General features: G+C 44.6%; 3 protein-coding genes across 12 annotated transcripts in view; 2 read left to right on the plus strand and 1 right to left on the minus strand.

Moving 5' to 3' along the window:
- CHST4 (carbohydrate (N-acetylglucosamine 6-O) sulfotransferase 4) overlaps window positions 1-15,821 on the plus strand; it is a 19,027-nt gene extending 3,206 nt beyond the window's left edge. The window contains exons 1-4 of one of the 7 annotated variants that reach the window (XR_005863012.2): window positions 4,388-5,771; window positions 8,503-11,068; window positions 11,390-11,516; window positions 15,461-15,821. Coding sequence is in view for 5 of the 7 variants with exons in the window: in XM_040707226.2 (XP_040563160.2) it covers window positions 5,587-5,771; window positions 8,503-9,652 (1,335 nt within the window). In the remaining 2 variants the exon portion in view is untranslated. Of the gene's footprint in view, window positions 1-220; window positions 444-4,298; window positions 5,772-8,502; window positions 11,742-15,460 lie in introns of those variants that run through there. The other 6 variants (XR_005863009.2, XM_015292716.4, XM_046899693.1 and 3 more) reach the window with 6 other exon arrangements.
- Window positions 10,872-19,928, plus strand: part of KARS (lysyl-tRNA synthetase) — a 19,791-nt gene continuing 10,734 nt past the window's right edge. The window contains exons 1-3 of one of the 4 annotated variants that reach the window (XM_015292605.4): window positions 10,872-11,068; window positions 17,463-19,126; window positions 19,612-19,762. In XM_015292605.4, coding sequence (XP_015148091.3) covers window positions 18,744-19,126; window positions 19,612-19,762 — 534 coding nt within the window. In that variant the 5' untranslated portion in view covers window positions 10,872-11,068; window positions 17,463-18,743. Of the gene's footprint in view, window positions 11,069-17,462; window positions 19,390-19,611; window positions 19,763-19,928 lie in introns of those variants that run through there. The other 3 variants (NM_001030583.2, XM_015292604.4, XM_046899524.1) reach the window with 3 other exon arrangements.
- TERF2IP (TERF2 interacting protein) lies at window positions 15,817-18,815 on the minus strand. Its single transcript, NM_001397274.1, has 3 exons — window positions 18,322-18,815; window positions 18,160-18,236; window positions 15,817-17,580 (listed from the first exon to the last, which is right to left on the minus strand). The coding sequence occupies exons 1-3, from the start codon at window positions 18,791-18,793 to the stop codon at window positions 17,143-17,145; spliced, it is 987 nt and encodes a 328-aa protein (NP_001384203.1). The 5' UTR covers window positions 18,794-18,815; the 3' UTR covers window positions 15,817-17,142.

Consider the following 19,928-nt stretch of genomic DNA (forward strand, 5'->3'; position numbering starts at 1 on the left):
GCTACACTTAGGCTTTCCTAGGGAAATGAAGGAACTTCTCAGCTCTTAGGCAGATGAAGAAATGAAATTAAATTCTCAACTTCCAAAGGAGGTGGCAGCAGACTCACCTGCCTGTAGTGCCACAGTTTGCCCTGCTGGGCTGGGCTCAATCACACCTGCCAGCAGTTAGGCCATCAGTTCATCCAGGTGCCTTAAGAACATCGATTCAGCCTACTCTCCTAGCACTCTCCTCATCTAATATCTCCCCCCAGCAGTCCTGACTGCTCCTTTGTGGGGCTGTTGTCTGGAATAGTTACTGAGTGTTTCCCACCGTGGAGCTACGGCCCTTGACCACGAGAGACTGTCTTGGACTAGCCTGTTCTCCACTAGAAAGCAGAATGCACCTGGATCCATTGGGGTTTGTTCTGGGCTGGAGCCTGGGCAGTCGCATGGAGATAATCAAGGTATGACCAAGGAGGTCCTGGCGTTGCTCTGGAGTGGAATGGGGAACAAGATGCTATGGGAAACTGGTTATGCAAAACTTGCTTGTACGTGAAGGGTGGCACATAACCTCATTTGTCCAAGATATATGTGCAGGCCCTGTCAGAACTTGACACCAGGTGAGCTGATAACCTTCAGTAGTATTACCCACAAGTACTGAAGGAAGAAAATATTCAGTGTGTCAAAGGGAGCAGTGGACAGAATTCCACAAAGTGAAGTGTCCAGGACTGTGGGAAAGATAGTGGGTGTATGAGGAAGTAGCAGCACGAGGCTGGGGGACAGCGTTTTCTTAAGGTGATTAGGAACAATTTTGAAACCAGACTATGAGAAAGTAGAGGAGCTGTGGAGAAGGAGGGGTCAGTGTGGGCCAAGTCTTGCTATTGCCAGGACAAGCACACAGGGCATGTTGTCAGCAGGGGTACTGTCACTTAAAAGCTGGCTAGCTAAGCTTACTAACTGTTCAGAACAAGGTTGTGGTTATGTCTTATATATTAGCCCTCAGTCTGAGACCCCAGCAGAAGGGTCCACTCATGTATGTGTGAAGCAGGGTGGGCAGAAGAGTCAGCCAGCATCTTTACTCTTGCCTACTGCAACTCTGGGTAATCTTTTCTGTATGCTTGCTGTACTCACACACACCTATTTCCTGAAAATGCTACTCCCAGCCATTATCAATGTTCCATGAGTAAGCTGTAAGTCATTTCCTAAACTGTTTGGCATGTTAGGAAAATCATTGAGCTGAACGGGAGCAAAGTCTGAAGATCAAGTTTGTCTTCTGGGACTAGACTGTGTCAATTCAGGCTTGTCTATTTATCTTGAACTGTTTATAATTCAGATTATAACTTTACAGTTTATGTCAAACTCAAGGAAAAAGCTGTAGCAGCAGAAATCCAGTATCACACAAGACCGTGCCAGGGAATTGCTATGGAGAGATGTCTCATGTAGGACATCGCTTAAGTCATCTTTCTTGTTCCTCATTTTGCAAATCAGATGGGGTGAGTTGTGCTGTGGCTCAGGAGGAACCAGCCCTAACTGGCATTTAATGTGGGCACTGCACCTATTCGTTCTGACACTTGCCTGACTGTAGATTTTTCTTTCCATCTCCTATGAACAATCAATTCTAATGCAACCAGAGTGAATGTGTAAAGCATCCCTGCCAGAAAGATCTCTTTCCAAAAGCCAAACAGTTCTGCTTTGCTCTGCTGCCTTCAGCCTTATGAAAGCAACAAGCAATTGAAGTACAGGTTTCTTTTTTTTTTTTTTTTTTTGGAGACTACTGTTGAGTTTATTTATTTTCTGCAAAGAGCCAGGCTTTTCCTGTGAATGCTAAAATTCTGCGATCAGTAGCAGGGTTTGCCGGGTTTGCCGGCCTTTATGTGAGCAGCCACGCTGTAGCTTTTTTGTTACAGAACTAGCAGATCCAAAACTTTCTCTGTCCTCTACTGCCTTAGTCACCTCAGCTAGAAAACACCTAAACTTCCTCTGCCTTGAGACAGAGATCTCTTTCTGTGGCAAGCATTTGCAAGTCCACAGTCACTGCATTGATTCATGTGGCAGCTCCTGATTTCATACATCTAGGGTGCAGGAAACATGAGTCAAGAACTAACTGATCCGTCTAAACAAATATTAGCAAACATGTGATAGTGAGACTTATAGCCTAAATCTGCCTTTCTGCCAAGAGGATTAAAAAAAAAAAAGAAAAAAAAGAAAGCAGTAGCTTTGAGAATCTAGATGTTTCTCCAAGGTCAAAGTCATGATCTGAGCCACACAGGATAACAAACTTCCATTCAAAAAAGAGAATGCACCTCCCATCTCTGTCCAGAATCCTGTCAGTGAGTAAACATTGCTTTCTCCAAAGCAGGGTGTTCCCAAGGGCAGGGCTCTTGAGACAGGGGAGTTTATGTTTTGAGGAAGAGGGGAGAAATGTGCAGAGTGTATAAAGGCCTTTGATCAGTCAGTCGCCTTGTGTGTTTTGTACAGTTGTGAACTTGTGTGTGACAGACAGCTCCAGGGTTAATATTCTTCTGCTGACTTAATCCCTAGGGCTCCTTTTGCAATTGGTGGAAAGAGAGACTTCTGCAGCATCATTCCCATGAGCTGCTTTATATATAAATATGGTATAAGAGAAAATATATTCTATAGGGCATGCAAGAGCAGTTGCTAAAATCCTGGTTAGCAGTAAAGAGTGTGAATAGGGAGAAACTGCTTTTAGTCTCTTCTGATACAAAAATGTTGACATTATTAAATACAGTTTGAGATACAGATATTAAATACTGTTTGAGATGGAAGGAAGTTGCTCAAGACCAAGTAGTAAGGGGCTAATTGCCATTAAGCACAGGCTGACTGCCATACGGTTGTGCTTTGCTTCATCTGTCACTTAAAGCTTATCACTCAGACATACAGGGAGAAGCAGGTCCTTTGTTCAAATGCCAGAGTATTCTCTTTCACTTTCCACAATGCGCAGGTCTCTAGGGGGGCAGGGTGCCAGAACAATGTGCCTTCCCAAGCCTTGTCTCCAAAGAAGAGTACATTATTCCCATCTATACAACTGCTTATGCCACAGAGGCTGCCTTCTGGAAAGCTCAGCCAAGCGGCTCGTACTTGTGATCCATGCAAATGAAAAAGTCTGAGCTCCGTGACTGCAGCACTGTACAGCAGTGTTCAGTGCTGCCATGGAGCCTGAATTCTGCTGCCAAAGGACCAGCATGTCCTGGACAAACTATGTACAGGTGGAGCAGGAGTTTTGTATATCTCTGTTCGTGTAAGTGTTTGTAGGGAAAAATTAGGCTTCAGAAGGAGCTACTCAATGGTGTGACCTTAGATATTAGTTTTGTAACTCTTACAGACATTTTTGCTCAGGGACATGATTTAGAGGAGGGTTGGTACAGTTAGGGTAGTTTGGTTAGGTTTTGGTTGGACTTGATGATCTTTAAGGCCTTTTCCAACCTGAGCAATACGTATCATAGAATCATAGAATAAATCCATCCTACAGATGCTGTCTGTGAGGGACTAGGAACACATAGCTGAAATCCAGGCTGCACAGAACGTTGCTTGCTTGTCTCTGCAAGGCTGTATCTGGACAACTGTTAGCTTCTAACTTTGTTTCCTGACCCAAAGTTACCAGGGCTTGACCATCTGTGTTTGTAATGAACAAAGTGAAAGGGAACATGACCTTCCCTTCTCTGTTCAGGTTGTCCCTCCTGCTGGAAGGGCCCATATTTTTTCCTACTACTATTTCTTCAGTCCTCAGAACAATACAGTAAGATCTCCAGAAGCAGAGGGCACCATCAGGAGGTCAACATCTCACCAGAAAGCATTACAGAAAAGATGACACTTTGAATAGGAATTACCCAAAGTGACTTTTCTTCTCACAGTTGCAGAATATCATGTATTTCCCCAGTTCAGCTCTGCTCTTCTTTATCACCTTACCTGGCACAGCCCAACTGCAGCTCCAATATCCTTCTGAATTATTAACAGGACAAGTCCAGCAGCTCCTTTTACTGCTGCCTCTTTCAAACAATTTTCAGCTCTCAAAAATTCAACTTAAGCAGGTCACATCCCTGTTCCACATGTTAAAGACAGCAGGCTCTTTTGAGGCCTGCAACAGATCTCAGCAAAATCAACTTTCAGTTGCCCTTGTGCATTTCATGGCCCTTCTCATTTATTAATAGTGTACGGTCATTTGTGTTCCTGCAAGAAACTGCCATTCCCATGCTTTGCTGCTAGTGGAGGGTGGAGTTCTCTAATTTATGGCAGGTAACAGTAGGCAGGCACAGTAGTCAGAGCTCAGGTATAAATGAAAGGTAGAGGAGGTAGCATGCAGGTATAGATAAGAGCTGAGTACATGTGTGTGAGAGCCTAGCATGAAGGCTGAGTTCCTGTATATACATGTGCAGGTGTTTGTAAGGCTGCCTGAAGGAGTGTATACTGCTGAAGTATACATATGAGAGGGAAGCATTGCTTGAATCAAGTCTGGTAGTGCTTCAAAAGGATACGCTAAGGTGAGATTTTTCAAATATTTCTTGGTAACTGATGCGGATGCATCAGAACTGTTTTTGCTGCTTGTGCTCATCAGCCTGAGATCATTTTTGTAAAGTACTATAGACGTATTGATGCCGATAAAGTGCTGTACAGTTCCTTGTGTAGATGGAAGTTGTTGTTCTGTCTTAGAGGGTATTTCCTGCTTTTCTAGTCTGTCTTCTCAGTATCTCCCGCTAGTGCCAGCCTTCTCTGAATGGGCAGATGCTAAGAAGGATGTAATAAAACTATGAACAACCATCACTGCCATCGAAGACCCGTGTCTGGGGCTTTCCGGCACCAGATCCTCATTGCTACACCAGTGCTGCTACAGCAGAGCAGGTCTGGAGATTTTCCCTATATTTGTGTAGTAGAACACCAAGCCACAGTTCATGTGATGCAAGGTGTTTGGGCTGTATGATCACTCCTCTCAGATACATAGATTCAACAGCGCTGTACTCGGGAGATGTGCCAGCTGCGGTGACAGTGTGTGTCTGTACTTGGGACTGCTTACTGCCTTCTGTAATGCTCTTTCTTTGTTAGAATTAGGCTCTCCTGTGTTTCCATAAAAGCTGTGGTGCCTTCATGCTTAGGGCTAGCAAAACTCTACCACATTGCATGCAGCGGTTTTTCCCTTTCTGAAACCTGCCCTCATGGAGGCACAACCAGTGTCGCTCACTGGCTCAGCTCTGGCAGGCAACAGGTCCCTTTTGGAGCAGGTTGGAACTGCCTCTTACCTAATGTGGGGCAGACACTCACAGGGGCCAGCCTTGCAGCTCCCTCACTACCAAGTCAAATCCTGGCTCATCTCTGTGCAAACTGACAGTAGTAGCGTGCCTTTTTTGTTCTACAGTTGAGATTGTCTCAGTGATTCTTGTCTCTTCACACTGCAGTGTTGTGAGGGCTTCGTATTTCACTTCTATGAGGTGAAATGGATTGAATCACTCTGCTTGTGGCTCTATATGTTTGCTGTTGGGAGAACAATGTGGTTAAGCTTAAGATTTTAGTTTAGAAGCATTCCATCTGCCACGAGCAACAGGTCTAGTGGTGAAAAATAAGTGCATGTGATTAGTATTTATTTCATATTTAGAAATGCCTGCTAGACTTCTAACTCTTTGCTGCTCCTCTATTCTGTGTCAGCGGCTGCATACAACTCATTTTAGGTCTTCTCCTCACCCTTCGGGGCAGACTGGTCAGGGTAAAATTCATCACTGCTTATTGCATGGGAGAAGAAAGTCCCCGTTGAGGCTGCAGCCTTGCCTGAGGTTGTTTTTCAGGTAAACACTAATAGCAGTCACAAGGATGATCCACATATGCTGTGAATCATAGAATCACAGAATGGTTTGGGTTGGAAGGGACCTTTAAGATCATCTAGTTCCAGCCCCCTTCTGTAGGCAGGGACACTCTAGACCAGGTTGCTCACAGCCCCATGCAGCCTGGCCTTGAATGCTTCCAAAAGGGAGAATACACAAACTCTCTGGGCAGCCTGTTCCAGTGTCTCACCACCCTCACAGTCAAGAATTTCTTCCCAGTATCTAGTTCCAGTTTAAAACCATTTCCCCTTGTCTGGCCGCTACCTGCCCTGACAAAAAGTCCCTCGCCAGCCTTCCTGCAGGCCCTTTCAGGTATTGGAAGTCTGCTATAAGGTCTCCTCAGAGCCTTCTGACCTCCAGGCCAAAAAACCCCATCTCTCTCAGCCTGTCCTCATAGAGGAGGTGCTCCAGCCCTGTGATCATCTTTGTGGCCCTCCTCTGGACCTGCTCCAACATCTTCATGTCCTTCCTGTGTTGGGGGAAATGTATACAACATTCAGTTGTCACACTCTGGTTTTGCTGAAAGTAAAAGCACGTTCCCTCTTTCCAACAAAACTGAGTCCATTCTCTTTTACACGTACTCAGATGATTCACGTGTAGGTTTTCAGAGAAATTATGGTTTCTGTGGTTTTATATCTACCTGAGTATCTAAGGGTCAGTGTTCATGCTTGTTCAGTCGGGTCGTTTGTTATTTATTTTTTTTTTTAGTTGTGTATATAACTATAGTCCAGGAAATCTGTTGGAAATTAGAATAAAGATATTAGTGGTGCCAGATGGAAGTGACATCATCAAAGTTCATTTGGAAGCCAGGGCTTTTGGTAAACACTGCTGTATTCATTTGCAAGGAGGAAGCTGATATGTGACTTATTTTTACAATGGTCTTTGTTTGCAGCTGTTACTAGGCTTGGTCTGAATAACAGTGCAAATCAGTTTCTTGTCAGAACTGAAATTTACAGACCTAAACAGAGGGATACCATCCAGAGGGACCTGGATGGGCTTGAGAGGGGGGCCCACGATGACCTCATGAAGTTCAACAAGGCCAAGTGCAAGGTCCTACATCTGCGTCAGGGCAATCCTAAGCACAGATACAGGTTGGGTGGAGAATGGCTGGAAAGCAGCCCTGAGGAGAGGGATTTGGGAGCACTGGTTGATGAGAGACTCAACATGAGCCAGCAATGTGTGCCAACTGCCCAGAAGGCCAACCATATCCTGGGTTGCATCAAGAGAAGTGTGACCAGCAGTTTGAGGGAGGTGATTCTGCCCCTCTACTCTGCTCTTGTAAGACCCCACTTGGAGTACTGCATCCAGTTCTGGAGCCCCCAACACAAGAAAAACATGGAGCTGTTGGAGCAGGTCCAGAGGAGGGCCACAAAGATGATCAGAGTGCTGGAGCACCTCCTCTATGAGGATAGGCTGAGAGAGCTGGGGCTCGTCAACCTGGAGAACAGAAGGCTCTGAGGAGACCTTATAGCAGCCTTCCATAATCGGAAGGGGCCTACAGGAAAGCTGGGGAGGGACTTTTTATCAGGGCAGGTAGCAACTGGACAAGGGGAAATGGTTTTAAACTGGAAGAGAGTATACTTAGGCTAGACACTGGGAAGAAATTCTTGACTGTGAAGGTGATGAGACACTGGAACAGGCTGCCTAGTGAGGTTGCAGATGCCCCCTCCCTGGAAACATACAAGGCCAGGCTGGATGGGGCTGTGAGCAACCTCATCTAGAGGGAGGTGTCCCTGCCTTTAGAAGGGGGTTGGATCTAGGTGATCTTAAAGGTCTCTTTCAACTCAAACCATTGTATAAATCTATGATTTGTATGACCAAAAAAATCAATGGGCTTCTTGTTCAGGAGATGAGAAGAATGTGGTCCCCCTTAACTGTACAGCCTCATCCTTGCAAGATGTTAAAAAATAAAATTTGTGGTAGTGCACAGTGGCAGTATACAGCCCAACGTGTAATCCTGATTTCTGTCCTGGCTCTGAGAAATGGTAACTGCTGCCCTATGAAGCCTGAGCTCAATAAAAGTGCACAGAATAGATATGAGATGATAGACAAGAAAATGTATGCATACGTGCTGGACAGAGAGGTAAGTTTGGTTCCTAGTTGATTAGCAGCAGAGACTACACTTGGAAATGTTCACAGTGCTACAGTAACTGAAGTCATGGGAGGATGCAGCTCCCTGCCTCTGCGTGAATTATTTTGAAGGCTTCCATACAGAGGGAAATTGAGGCAAGGCATAAGGAGGAGGTTGGAGGTTAGAGAAATTTTAACTGGGAATATTTAAGCATTGTAATGAACCTAGAAGACAGCATGATAAGCAGTGTCTACACTGTGGACAGCTAGGTCATGCATCAGACCTCTGCTGTTTTAGCAGGGGGGAAGCTAAACTGCATGGGCATGGCTGCCTGAGTTCAGTGCAACTGTGGGCTGCCTCTGTGAGAAGCTGGGCTCCGGTGCTGCTTTGTTTGGGCTGGCCTTCAGCTTGCCCCACAGCCCTGGAGGCCTGTCTTTCTTTCTCCATCCAGCCATAGAAGGATAATGTGTGCTGTAGTAGGATAATGTGTGCTGTAGTTTTTCACAGTACTGTGGCAGCTTTCCAAAACACTGAGCCTGCAGCAGGATTGGCAGGAGCCTTATTCACCGCAGTTGTCTTCGTCGTGACTCTGTGATGCTGAACTTCCTCTCTCTGTCTCTGCAGGTCCCTTGCAACCATGATGAAACCTAGAAGGATGCAGATGCTTCTGATTCTGGTGGTTCTGTTGTTCCTTCTGATCCACTTCTACTTTCTAACCTGCAGTAACACTGCCTCCCTGGAATTAAAACCTTCTCCAGTCCACATTCTCATTCTCTCCTCCTGGCGGTCAGGTTCATCCTTCACTGGCCAGCTTTTCAGTCAGCACCCCAGTGTCTTCTACCTGATGGAGCCTGCGTGGCACGTATGGGTTACAATGTACCAGAACAGTGCCAAGGTCTTGCATATGGCAGTGCGGGACCTGGTCAGGTCAGTCTTTCTCTGTGACATGTCTGTTTTTGATGCCTACATGTCTAGCCAGAAGAAAAAGTCTGATTTATTTCAGTGGGAGAAAAGCCGAGCCTTGTGCTCCCCCCCTGCCTGTGACTTCTTCAGTCGCAATGACATAATCACTGCAGGAAACTGCAGAACTCTCTGTGGCAGGTACTCATTCAGCAAGGTGGAAGAAGCCTGTAAAACCTATAGTCATGTTGCCATCAAGGAGGTTCGCTTCTTTGACCTGAAGGTCCTCTACCCACTTCTCACCGACCCATCCCTGAACCTCAAAATAATTCACTTGGTCCGTGATCCTCGGGCTGTGTTCAGGTCCCGAGAGAATACAATGGCAGACCTGAAACGTGACAGTGACATTGTTGTGGGGTCCCAGAAGACGAAGGGAGAAATGGGACCTTACAACACAATGCAAGAAATCTGCAAAAGCCATGTTGAGATTTACAAGGCAGGCAGCCAGGCTATTCCCAGCTTTCTGAAGGACCGCTACCTGCTAGTTCGTTATGAAGACATTGTCAGAGATCCACTAGGAAAGGCTGCTCAGATGTATAGGTTTGCAGGACTCCATTTCACACCAGAACTTCAGAAGTGGGTGCACAACATTACCCACGGGAAGGGAAAAGGAGAACAAGCATTTGATACTGGATCCAGAGATGCACTGAGCACATCTGAGGCCTGGAGGAACACGTTTCCCTTCGAGAAAATAGAAAAAGTGCAAAGTGTGTGCAAGGATGCGATGGACTTATTGGGGTACCGGCTAGTTCTTTCTGAAGAAGAGCAGAAAGACGCATCACTGGATCTTTTGTTTGGCCAGAACAAATTCTGAAGGCAGAAAAGCCTCTCTCTCTACCTCCTCTCTGAATGCTGCATGGTGGAGAGCTATTTACTTGTCCTGAAGAGGGTAGAGGTACATCTGTGGGGATGGGGGGGCAGTGGGGGGGAAGGGGAGATGAGGTGAGGTCAGAATGAGTAACACAGGAATGCTGACTGTGCTCACGACAGTTTTACCAGCAGCAGCACAGGGCCACTCTCCAAAGCTACAACACAGGCCGGAGTAATGCAAATCTGTTATCGAAATTAAGTTTGGGGTGTATGGGAAAGAGGAATTATGTGTAGATGGAAGCAAACAGATTGCCAGAGGAGTGGAATCAGGTGTCAGAGCTCAAACCCCTCCACAAGCCACAGCTAAGTACTAGAGAAACCACGTGGAGCAACTGCACTGCAACGGAAGAGGAAATACAAATGGGAGCCAAACGAACAGAACATTCTTTGTCATGCTGCCACCTGGGAACAGATAATGGCAGAAGAGACACAACGATAACCATACAGTGTTTTCTGGAAAGATCTTTTCTTCCCCCCCCCCCCCCAGAATGGCTCTTTTCAAGACAGGCCTTCCCTCCCCTTCTCCCCCCCCCTCCCCCTCAGGCACTATTCCTGTGCCTGAGCCTTCAACATTGATGGCAATGTTGGCAAAATGTCTGCATTCATTTTCCATATAGTAGGAAGATAGAATAAACCAGCTACAGTTGTAAATGAAAACTCCTCGTTTTGCACATAGGGATCTATTTCTGGGATGAGGTGAACCCACTGATAATTATATCTTCCAGTTTTCAAAACCAGAAAGAGTTCTTGACCTGGGAGTTCTCACAGTTCATGTAAGAATGAGAAGAATTCATGCTAGTGCTAAGACCATAAAGACAGGCTAGGAACAGAGATTCTATTGATATACATAGTGAAACTGAAAGATAGGTTCATGGCAGTGTATTTAAAAAAAGCTGATAAGAGAACAGTAAATTATTATATTGCACTATTTATTTGGCGAAAGTATTTCCTGTCTTAGAGTATGTGCCAGGGACCTGAAGGTCCCTGACTAAAGAATGATCCTAGGATGGAACAAAGTATCCTGACAGTTTTAAGGGAACTGATATTTGTGTCTGTAGCTGCAAATACCTTGTTTTGTTGAGAGAGCTGACCTTGGTAGCTGGCCTTGTTTTTGCAGACTTGTTTTGCAAGCAGGTATTCCTCTTGGGCTCTGTGTCACACATAGGCCATGTGAGTACAGCATGCAATGGAACAAACCCTGCAGACCCTGGGGAGAATCAAAGCAAGAGAGAGCCTGCGGTGGGGGAGAGGAAAAATGCCCTTTGATGCAAGGGATGCCCTGCTGGTACTGCCTATCGCATCTACTGCCAGCATGGTCCTTCTCTCTCCTTTTCAGTGGTTTGCCATCTCTTGAGGGTTGGTAAGTAACAGTACACTTGCTGAGGGAGGTTCTGCTTCCTGCTTATGGGGATTATCTAAAAATGGATGCTTGTGTGTATATGTTGACTAAAACTCATAACCCTCTGTGCTCCTCTGAGTGCATGGTTTGCTTGCCTCTGCTGCTGAGCCATCCTGTCTCTCACATCCAAGTGTACCCTGAAAAGAGCACCATAAAACTATGTTCCATAGAGTATGCCATTCTCCACTATCTCCCATATCAATCAGAAATGCCATTCTTCCATCTCCAATGGGAATATGCAGATTAAACCTGAACAACAGAATTTTTATCTGTTTATAACAGCGCTTTGTAAGAAAATGGGGAAATCTTGTTACCAGACGTGGAACAAAATGCTCACAAACAGCCTCTTCTGAGCATCTCATTTCAAGTGCAAGTTGCAGTGTCCCTTTAACATGGATCCCCAACTTAGGTAATTTTCTTTTCTTTTTTTTTTTCTTTTTCTTTTTCTTTTTTTTTTTTTTTTTTAAGTCTGAAGCAGAGAAATCCATGACTAAAAATTCACCAATGTACCATTTCAATTTGACTCCGGTTCCTTAAACCACCTGGCAAGCAACAGCTTGTTTAAGTTAATTCATCGGGCAAATTTACTACTGTAATCTATACTGTTAAACAGGAATAAACAATCACAGATGCATTACAAGTGTCTTTATCTTGGGAGTATGGAGAACTGTGAGAGTTTATTCCAGCTCCTCCCATGATTTTCAAAATGGCACAGTTAACTCCTTGCACTTGCATCACATGCAAGATAAGTGGGAACAAGTTTAATGCTTCTCTGCTCTTTTTACAACGCTTTCCCAAGGTCTGTACTGATTTGCAGTACTGCTAGGAAAACAGCTGTCTTTGCACTTCTCTAGTGACCCTATTTGTGTTTGAAAGTGCGTATGGAAGAAGCGATGTCCAGGTTCTATGTATTGTGCTCCATGGTTGACAGAGGAGGAGTCACCCTTACTGATGAGCTGTCTCGAGTAACAGGAAAAAGGCTCTTCTGTCAAATTTACAGCAGCTGAGTTTTGTTATTGTTGATGTTATAGCAGATAATCAATTAAGGTTTTATTATGTGCTGTTTCTGCTAAGGAAAGCAGAGAATGTAACACTATAGATGCCAAGCAGTTATGTTGGTTATCAAGACAAAGTAGCTGCTAGCTAGATTGGACTTTGGAATAAACTGAGTCATCTGAAGTTAACAGTCTGTTCTGGGACCACTGAGAGTAGAAGCTCAAAGAAGTGGATGGCTTTCCAGCCCAGAAGCATCTCTGCAGGCACCTTTGTTGAGGCAAGCATCAGCATATCAGATCCTGCACACCTTTGAGGTAAGACAGCATCCCGCAGCAGCTAGGAAGGAAATTGCAGGACCAACTGTGGAGCAGGAGGTGACAAATAGAAGTTAGCAGCCCAGAAAGGGAACTGGTAGGAGTACAATTTGTCAGCAGTGGGAAATATGATATGAGCTGAAGGGAAGAACATATTTTTCAATTTCTGATGTAACTCAGTATAAATATTTCTAATGATTTAGATTTCACAGGCTAGTGTTGCAGCATTCTTCTTGTCCCTGAAATTCTAATTCTTCACATACCTCTGTGTATACTCTTATCTCATAAGCAAGCAGTGTAGTGCAGACCCCAGCATATTAACCAGCTAGCAGGGCTTTCCTGATTTCCAGTTGCAGGACCAGATAAATGTCAGTGTTTGGGAAGCCCTTTGAAATTGAATCCACACATCTCTTGCCACTAAACAGGACCTAGCACACTGAAATATTCAAATGCATTACTAAGTCAGTAAACCATGCAAGCTGGGTTTGTCCTATAGGTGATGGTTGTTCCTTCAGCACAAAATCAGTAGCTATCCAAATCTTGCTTTAAATCATTCCTTCCTTCTAGATGAAGCAATCAGCCCCAGCCACCATGACTGAAAACATCTTAAAGCATCTGGGACATGGTTTATTTCTGGAGATGACTAAAATAGGGTTCCTCTAAGTATAAATCCTGTTGTTTAAACTTAAGATCTTATTCCTAATGGCTGGAAAGACTTTACATGATATTTTTGTATCTTCCCAAAGCCTGAATTTCCATTTCATTGAGTTGGAATAATATTGACTCCATTGTGAGGATGGAGATCTCAATCTAGTATTTTTTTAAAAAAGCTTTTAAAGATAGATTCATGGAGGAGACTTCTGGTGTTCTGCCCAACATTTAGGCTTCAGTCACAGAATGACTACTGTTGGAAGGGATCTCTGAAGGCCATCTGCTCCAAGTACCATCCTCAAGCAGGGACACCTAGAGCAGGTTGCCCAGGACCAGGTCCAGGCAGCTTTTAGGGTCTTCAAGGAGGGAGACTCCATTACCTCTCTGTGCAGCGTGTGCCAGTGCTCCATTATCCACACAGTAAAGAAGTGATTTTTACAGATCAACTACTACCACAGTACTGAAGACATCTGTAGTCCTAGAACTAAAGCCCTAGTTCTTAAAAAGGGTGGAATATTGTATGTTATCAAAATCAGAGTTATACTGCCAGGGATTCTCTTAGTGAATGTAAAAATTAATGCTGGGCAATACTGGCATTGTGGTATTAAGCCCACTAAGGCAAGGTATCTTCGTTTACATGGCATTTATACAAAGTTGGTGCATGCAGGCTGGCATAGAGAGGTATGATTCATGCAGCACCAGAGAAGAACACAGTTGCTATACTTTCAAAAATCTCTTTAGCTTATAGCTTAAATCAACATATTCAGCTAAAAGCATAGTCTCAGAAGCCAGTTTTTACTGCAGTCATAGTGAGGAGCTTTGCACTTGAAGTGCCAAGAAACCTGTTTCTTCACAGGCATAGGCTCTCTTCAGTACACTACTAATTACATTTATACATTAACCAATGTTAGCTGGAGTAGCAGAAGTTTTATTATGAATATTTGTTTTTGTTGGATTTGACTCTTTGTATTAAATATTTAGCTGGACAAAAAAAAAAAAAAAACCTTCAGTGTTTCCAGTCTCTGGTAAACAAATGACATAAAATGACGTATGATGTATTTTCTTAAATTGCTGTTTAGATAATTGTTTTTACTTCTGCTTCCTCAGCAAACTCAGAAAAAAAAAACCTGGTCTGTGGTTTTCAGTGCTTCATCATTACACTTGTGCTGTGTTTCCCCACTGCAACTATTGGCAATAATTTTGTTTGTTTGTTTTTTTGGAAGCACCAAAACTATACAGGGTGGTTACCTGATATTTTAAAGTTGGAGAAGTGGAAGCAAAGGTGACTAAAAATAATTCTGGGGGAGGAAAAAAATAAATTTCAAGACAGCAAGCATGACTGATAAAACTGTGGCTCTGTCTGTTGGCACATGCGTAACTAAAGATAGGTGCAGCTTGTTTAGAAACAAATGTCAAGTTTATATTGTGCAAGTTTAGAAGAGCAAACTCTATTTTTATAGCAATGAAGTGTTAAAACAGAAAAAGTCAATCAAAGGGGCATTTAAAAATAAACTCCTTTGTATTCCTTTGTGTTGCTTTTCAACCTAGCACATACAGTTTTTCATTGGTAATTTTAGTTAAGAATGGCCAGAATTCATTCACTGTAGTTATGAAAGACTGGAATTCCTTGATAATGATGAAAGGAAGCAAATAGGAAACATCCAAGCTCCAGGTAATGGGTTGCAGACCTGACGCTGTCTGCCCTGGAACTGTCTTAACCTCAAGGTTCTGGCACTCAAGTTTCTACATTATTCACTCTCCCATCTTTATAAATGTAGCTGTTCCAGTTAAACAAGGAGGATGGGTGTGTATTTCCTTGGGCTACAAAATGTTCCTGACATTGTTCATTGTTCCTGCTCCTTGGAAAAATAAGCTGCCTCACAGCTGAGGAAGTGCAGCTGCATCCTTAGTAAAACTGAGTGAAGAAAGGGTTTCTGTCATGGGAGAAAGCAGAGACAGAATGCTTTGAGCCTGAACCACAATAGAGACATATCCAGGTTCCATTAATGGAAAAGTGAAACAAAAAGACCTATCCCCCCATGCTCACACAAGCAAGAGTACGTCTGTGGACAAGCAGTGCCTTTCAAGAGTTCAGAAAAGATGGAAGAGGGACACCTATTAGCTCTGCTTTTTTTTTCATTTTCTTATCCAGTTCCTATACCTGAAGAATTCATCAAGCATCTATTAAAAGGTTAACAGTGTTAGACAATGTCTTCAAATAGTTTTACAAAGGTAAAAGTACCTTATGCAGATTTGGAAGTTGCCAATGCAGGCATGATTAATTGCCCTGAAAAAGATAAGCTTATTGTCACAGGAAATGTCACCTAAGATAGGTAAAACTAATAATAAAAGATATAGTAAGCCTTATATCCCATCTTTTTTTGTGTTGCAGCCATGTAAGGTGTTATACATCTTGAGTTCTAGAACAGCTTTGGTTCCCCAAGACTATTTCATCAAACTGTGAGGTAATGGAACTACTGAAATACATCATGCAAGCTGGAACAGGTGTTTCTGGTTAAGGGTCTCGTGCTACTGAACCTGGCCATCAGCAGTCCTTGGATTTTGAATCCAGCTGCAAAAGATCTAGCAAACAATACTTACTATTTGCTATGGTATCTTCCAGTTTCTTCTTAAGTGCCTATCTGGACTTCCATGTAAATCCCAAGGAACTAGTCAGAGCAACAGGAATATACCATATCATTCTCACTGTTTCAGTACAAATGAACAATCCAATAAAACACCACAGTGTTAAAGTTCTGGCATTTATTTTAACACTTGTCAATAATACAAGGCAGTCAGTTGGTGTTTTCTGAAGCAGAAGTCTCAGTGCACAATGTTACCACTGACTCTCAAGATAATGTGAATTTAGCTTAGACTTGGCAATTTCCTAAGTCAGCTTAATCTTACCAAGTGTACTACAGTGCAGTAAGCAAAAACAGTAAATATAACTGTTACAAATAATAGTAGAAAAATATCAATCTCTGCTTTTATAAACCCATTTTACTTCACCAAAAGGATGACTGAATTACAGACTTACAGAAGTTATAAACAACTAGTGCCAAGCTGCTGCTTTGAGTGATCATTCAAATAATATTTCAATAGAGTCCAGAGCACAATTTCAGGTTGAAATAACTGAATTTTTTAGATTGTGACCATATATTAGAAATTATTTTCTCACTCCTTCAAACAACACAGCTGATTCTTTGAGCACATTTTTTACTTCAAGTCTGAGATGGATATTAGGTTACTTCACCTAGATTGAGGAGTTTGGAACTCTTCAACCTGTAGCTAGGGAAGAGCTAATTATTGTTTTTGAAATCATAAAGCTAGATGATATATTTAATGTTATTAAGCAAATCCTGTAATATTAACACTGGAGAACACACATTAAAATGATAATAAAAATTCCAGTGACTGCCTGCTGGCTTGAGAGATCACTGTAATATGATACTGATTATTATCATGTCCCAGAGAACGTTTTTGGCCATTCCCAGATCTCAGCATTGATTCATTAGACCAAGTGCCTCAAATAAGTCATCTTGCATGAACACTTTTGACCCTCTTTTTAGGCCACTAAACTTTCAGTGTTATCTTTGCCACACGTCAGCAACTAATCAAGGTCTATTAACAACAACAAAAAGATAATGAAAACAGCGAGCAGAGCAGGTTTAGATGACAGCCTGGAGCACTCTTAAATGACACATGTAACAGACAGCATAATAATAAAGCTTTAGTCAGAGAACTGAGTAAGATTTACCCAACCCCATTCAAAATCCTTTGCATACAGCAAAGTACAGGTCAGACTGTCAAGTATATAGTAGACATACAGTTTAAAATCAAATTTTCAGTGAGAAAACTTGATACCAGATGGGACTTCTCCACCATTTTCACTTCAGCATATTCTGAATGCAGTACAACCACCTTTGATAAGCTTTATCTTAAAGCATTTCTGAAACTTAAAAATGCAAGTATGATGGACAATTCTAAAGTACTATACTGAAGTGACTTAAAAAAGAAACACAAACAAATTATTGCCACAGTCCTAGAACTGTCATTTTACCCTGCTTTGCTATTTTAACTTTTCCTAAACGCTACTCGCCTTGCTACATTTTCAGCTCCAAATTTTGCTATCAATTTACTTCTGACATCCTCATCATCCTTTTGCAATTCTAAGTCATCCTCTCTGCTCCACACGGGGTACCCATCCAGACGCTGCCCTGCATGCAGATAGTATGAAGTAGCCTCCACTTCACCACTGTTTTTCAGAAGGGCCTGTGTAACAGTGAGCAGGTCCGTGTGGAACTCCTCCATGAAGTGCTGAATAATTTGTGCTGCTTCTTCAGCCTTGCTGGAATCAGAGAAAGTATTTGTTTGTTTATTTTCTCCTTGAGCAGCAGGGAGAGCACAGTCATCCAGCCCAGTTTGCAGGCCAGATGCTGCTTCAAGTGGAAATGTTCCTTCTCCATTTTGCAGAGGAAGTTCATCTGGAGTGTCTGAGGTGTCACTTCCTGACTATAAGTAAGAAGAGACATCAGTTAGACAAAGTACCTTCTGGCAAGCTTATTTTATTGCTGCTTTACTGCAAACACTGTCTTCTACCATGACTTTCTGCAAGGTATAAGGTAGTTACGAGGCACAGCAAAATTCAGTGACTGAAGTGAAGCAATACATTAACAAGGTTCTGCAGGAGCACATAAAAACATGGAATAGAAAGCAGTATTTGAACAACTTGATTATAAAAAAAATACACAAACATTTTATGTCCAAGGTGAAAGCTGCCAATACAGCTTTTAACATGTGACAGCACGTCACATTAACTTCCTTAACTAACTTTGAGCAGGGAATTAAACTAAGCACAGGCATCATCTTCCACATGCTGCGCTGAGGTGCTGACCATTCTGTACGGTGCATTTCACAGCTCACACAAAGCTTCTGCTTCACTATAGCAGAAAGGCCATCATAGGACAAAATAATTCAGAAGTTTATTGTGTATTGGTTCATAGTTATTTCGTGGCAGCCTGAAAAGACCTCTGTGAGGATCCCACTAGGCACCGCGGCAGAGCTAGTCCACGCTGACGTCTTCGCGCTTACCTCGGAGCTCTCAAACTCCCGATTCGCTGCCTCGAAAATGCCCATCGGTGCCGCGGCCTCCTCCGTCTGCTGGGACTCTGCGGGAAGAGGCGTGCGCAGTGTCGAACTGTAGAGGCACACAACGCCTCGCCCCCCCCGCCCCAGCCCCCGCCCGCAGCTCACCCCAGTGCAGCGGCCGCAGGTGCCGCAGATAGCGGTCGCGCATGGCCTGCCAGCTGTGCCGCGTCAGCCCAGTGCACTCCAGTTCCTTCCATAGCGCCGTACCACTCACCCGCGCCCCGCTCCGCTCGCGCACGGCCCGCAGCAGCGCCGCGTCTTCCGCCTCGGTAAAGGGAAGGCGGCCACGCGGAGAGGCAGCGAGCGGCGCGGGGCCGCTGTGCCGGTAGAGGTCTAGCGGCAGCCTCCGCTGGCTCTCCACACACGCTACCACGTAGTCGGTGGAGACGGCCCCGTCAGGCGCCGGCTCCCCGGGCTGCACTAGGTGCACGGCGCCCGGCTCCTGCACGCGGCACAGCCCCGCACCCCCCGCCAGCAGCAGCGGCGCCAGGCGCAGTTTGGCCATCCCAGGCCGTATGTAGAAGCGCATGGGGGTGCCGTCCTCCCACACAAACACCTTCCGTGGGGGTGCCGCCATCTCCGCGCCCGCTGCGCAGGCGCACCGATACCGGAAGGGCGGGACAGAGTCGGGAAGATGGCGGCCGCGGCGGAGCGGGAGTTCGATGCAGCGGACGCTGAGTCGCACCTCAGTAAAAAGTGAGGGTGGGGGGGCCGGCGGGGCTGGGGAGGAGTGTAAGGGCGAGGCAGGGCAGGTGAGGCGAAGCGTACGTCTGGCTGACACGGGTGCGAATCCGCTCGACCGTCCGTCGGAGCGCGCCATGCTGAGCCCTGCTGCTGTGCGGCTCCTCGGCTGGGCCCGGAGGGCCGCGCCCGCGCTCCGCTGGTGCCAGGTACCTCATGGCCGAAGCAGGTCGGTGCTCGGCGGTCCGGCTGCGCCCGTTTTTTTCTTCATGAAGCCTCGAACGGCAGAGCTGGGGCTATGGGTGCTTGCGGGACGTGGGGTGGGGCGGGCCGTGAAGGCGGCTGTTTGCGTCTCGGTGGCGCCTGGCTTCCTGCAGGGCGAGAGTGCGCGGGGCAGCTGTGCTCCGTAACCTCTCATGGGAAGGGAGGGCCCTGCGGACATCCGCCAGCACACAGGAGCATTTTTTCCAGCTTTGTTCACACAATGTCCAAGTAAGTTTTATTTTTTTTCTGAATATTTGTATCTTTTAGAGAATAGACCAAGAGAGGTCAAAAAAGGTAACTCTCAAACATGCTTAAGTATTGCTTTGGTTTTTGTGCAGAGCAGGGGGGATGATAGGGTTGTTTTACGGTTGCTTCTTGGCAGTCTTGCTGCATGCCCTCCTGCAGAAGTATCAGGATATGCACGGTACCCAATTTCTTTTTATTTTACAGCGAACTGAAGAGACGTCTGAAGGCTGAGAGAAAAATCGCTGAAAAGGAGGCAAAGCATAAAGAACAAAGTGAAAAGCATCCAAATAAGCCTTCCTTGGCTACTGATTCAGAGGATAACATTGGTGCTGATGAGGAAAGCTTGGATCCAAATGTGAGTGTGGCCACATGCATAATACTGTTCTGAAAATAAATGTTACTGATTTACATTTGATTTTTGTTCAGAGTGAAGTAAGTAGTTAAAATAGAGAGTGACCTATATATTCCTAAATCAGAGCAGTTGTTTTTCAATTTACAATCTGTAAAATACTTTGAGATTC

The sequence above is a fragment of the Gallus gallus genome, chromosome 11, assembly GCF_016699485.2.
Source record: "Gallus gallus isolate bGalGal1 chromosome 11, bGalGal1.mat.broiler.GRCg7b, whole genome shotgun sequence".
Classification (NCBI taxonomy): domain Eukaryota; kingdom Metazoa; phylum Chordata; class Aves; order Galliformes; family Phasianidae; genus Gallus; species Gallus gallus.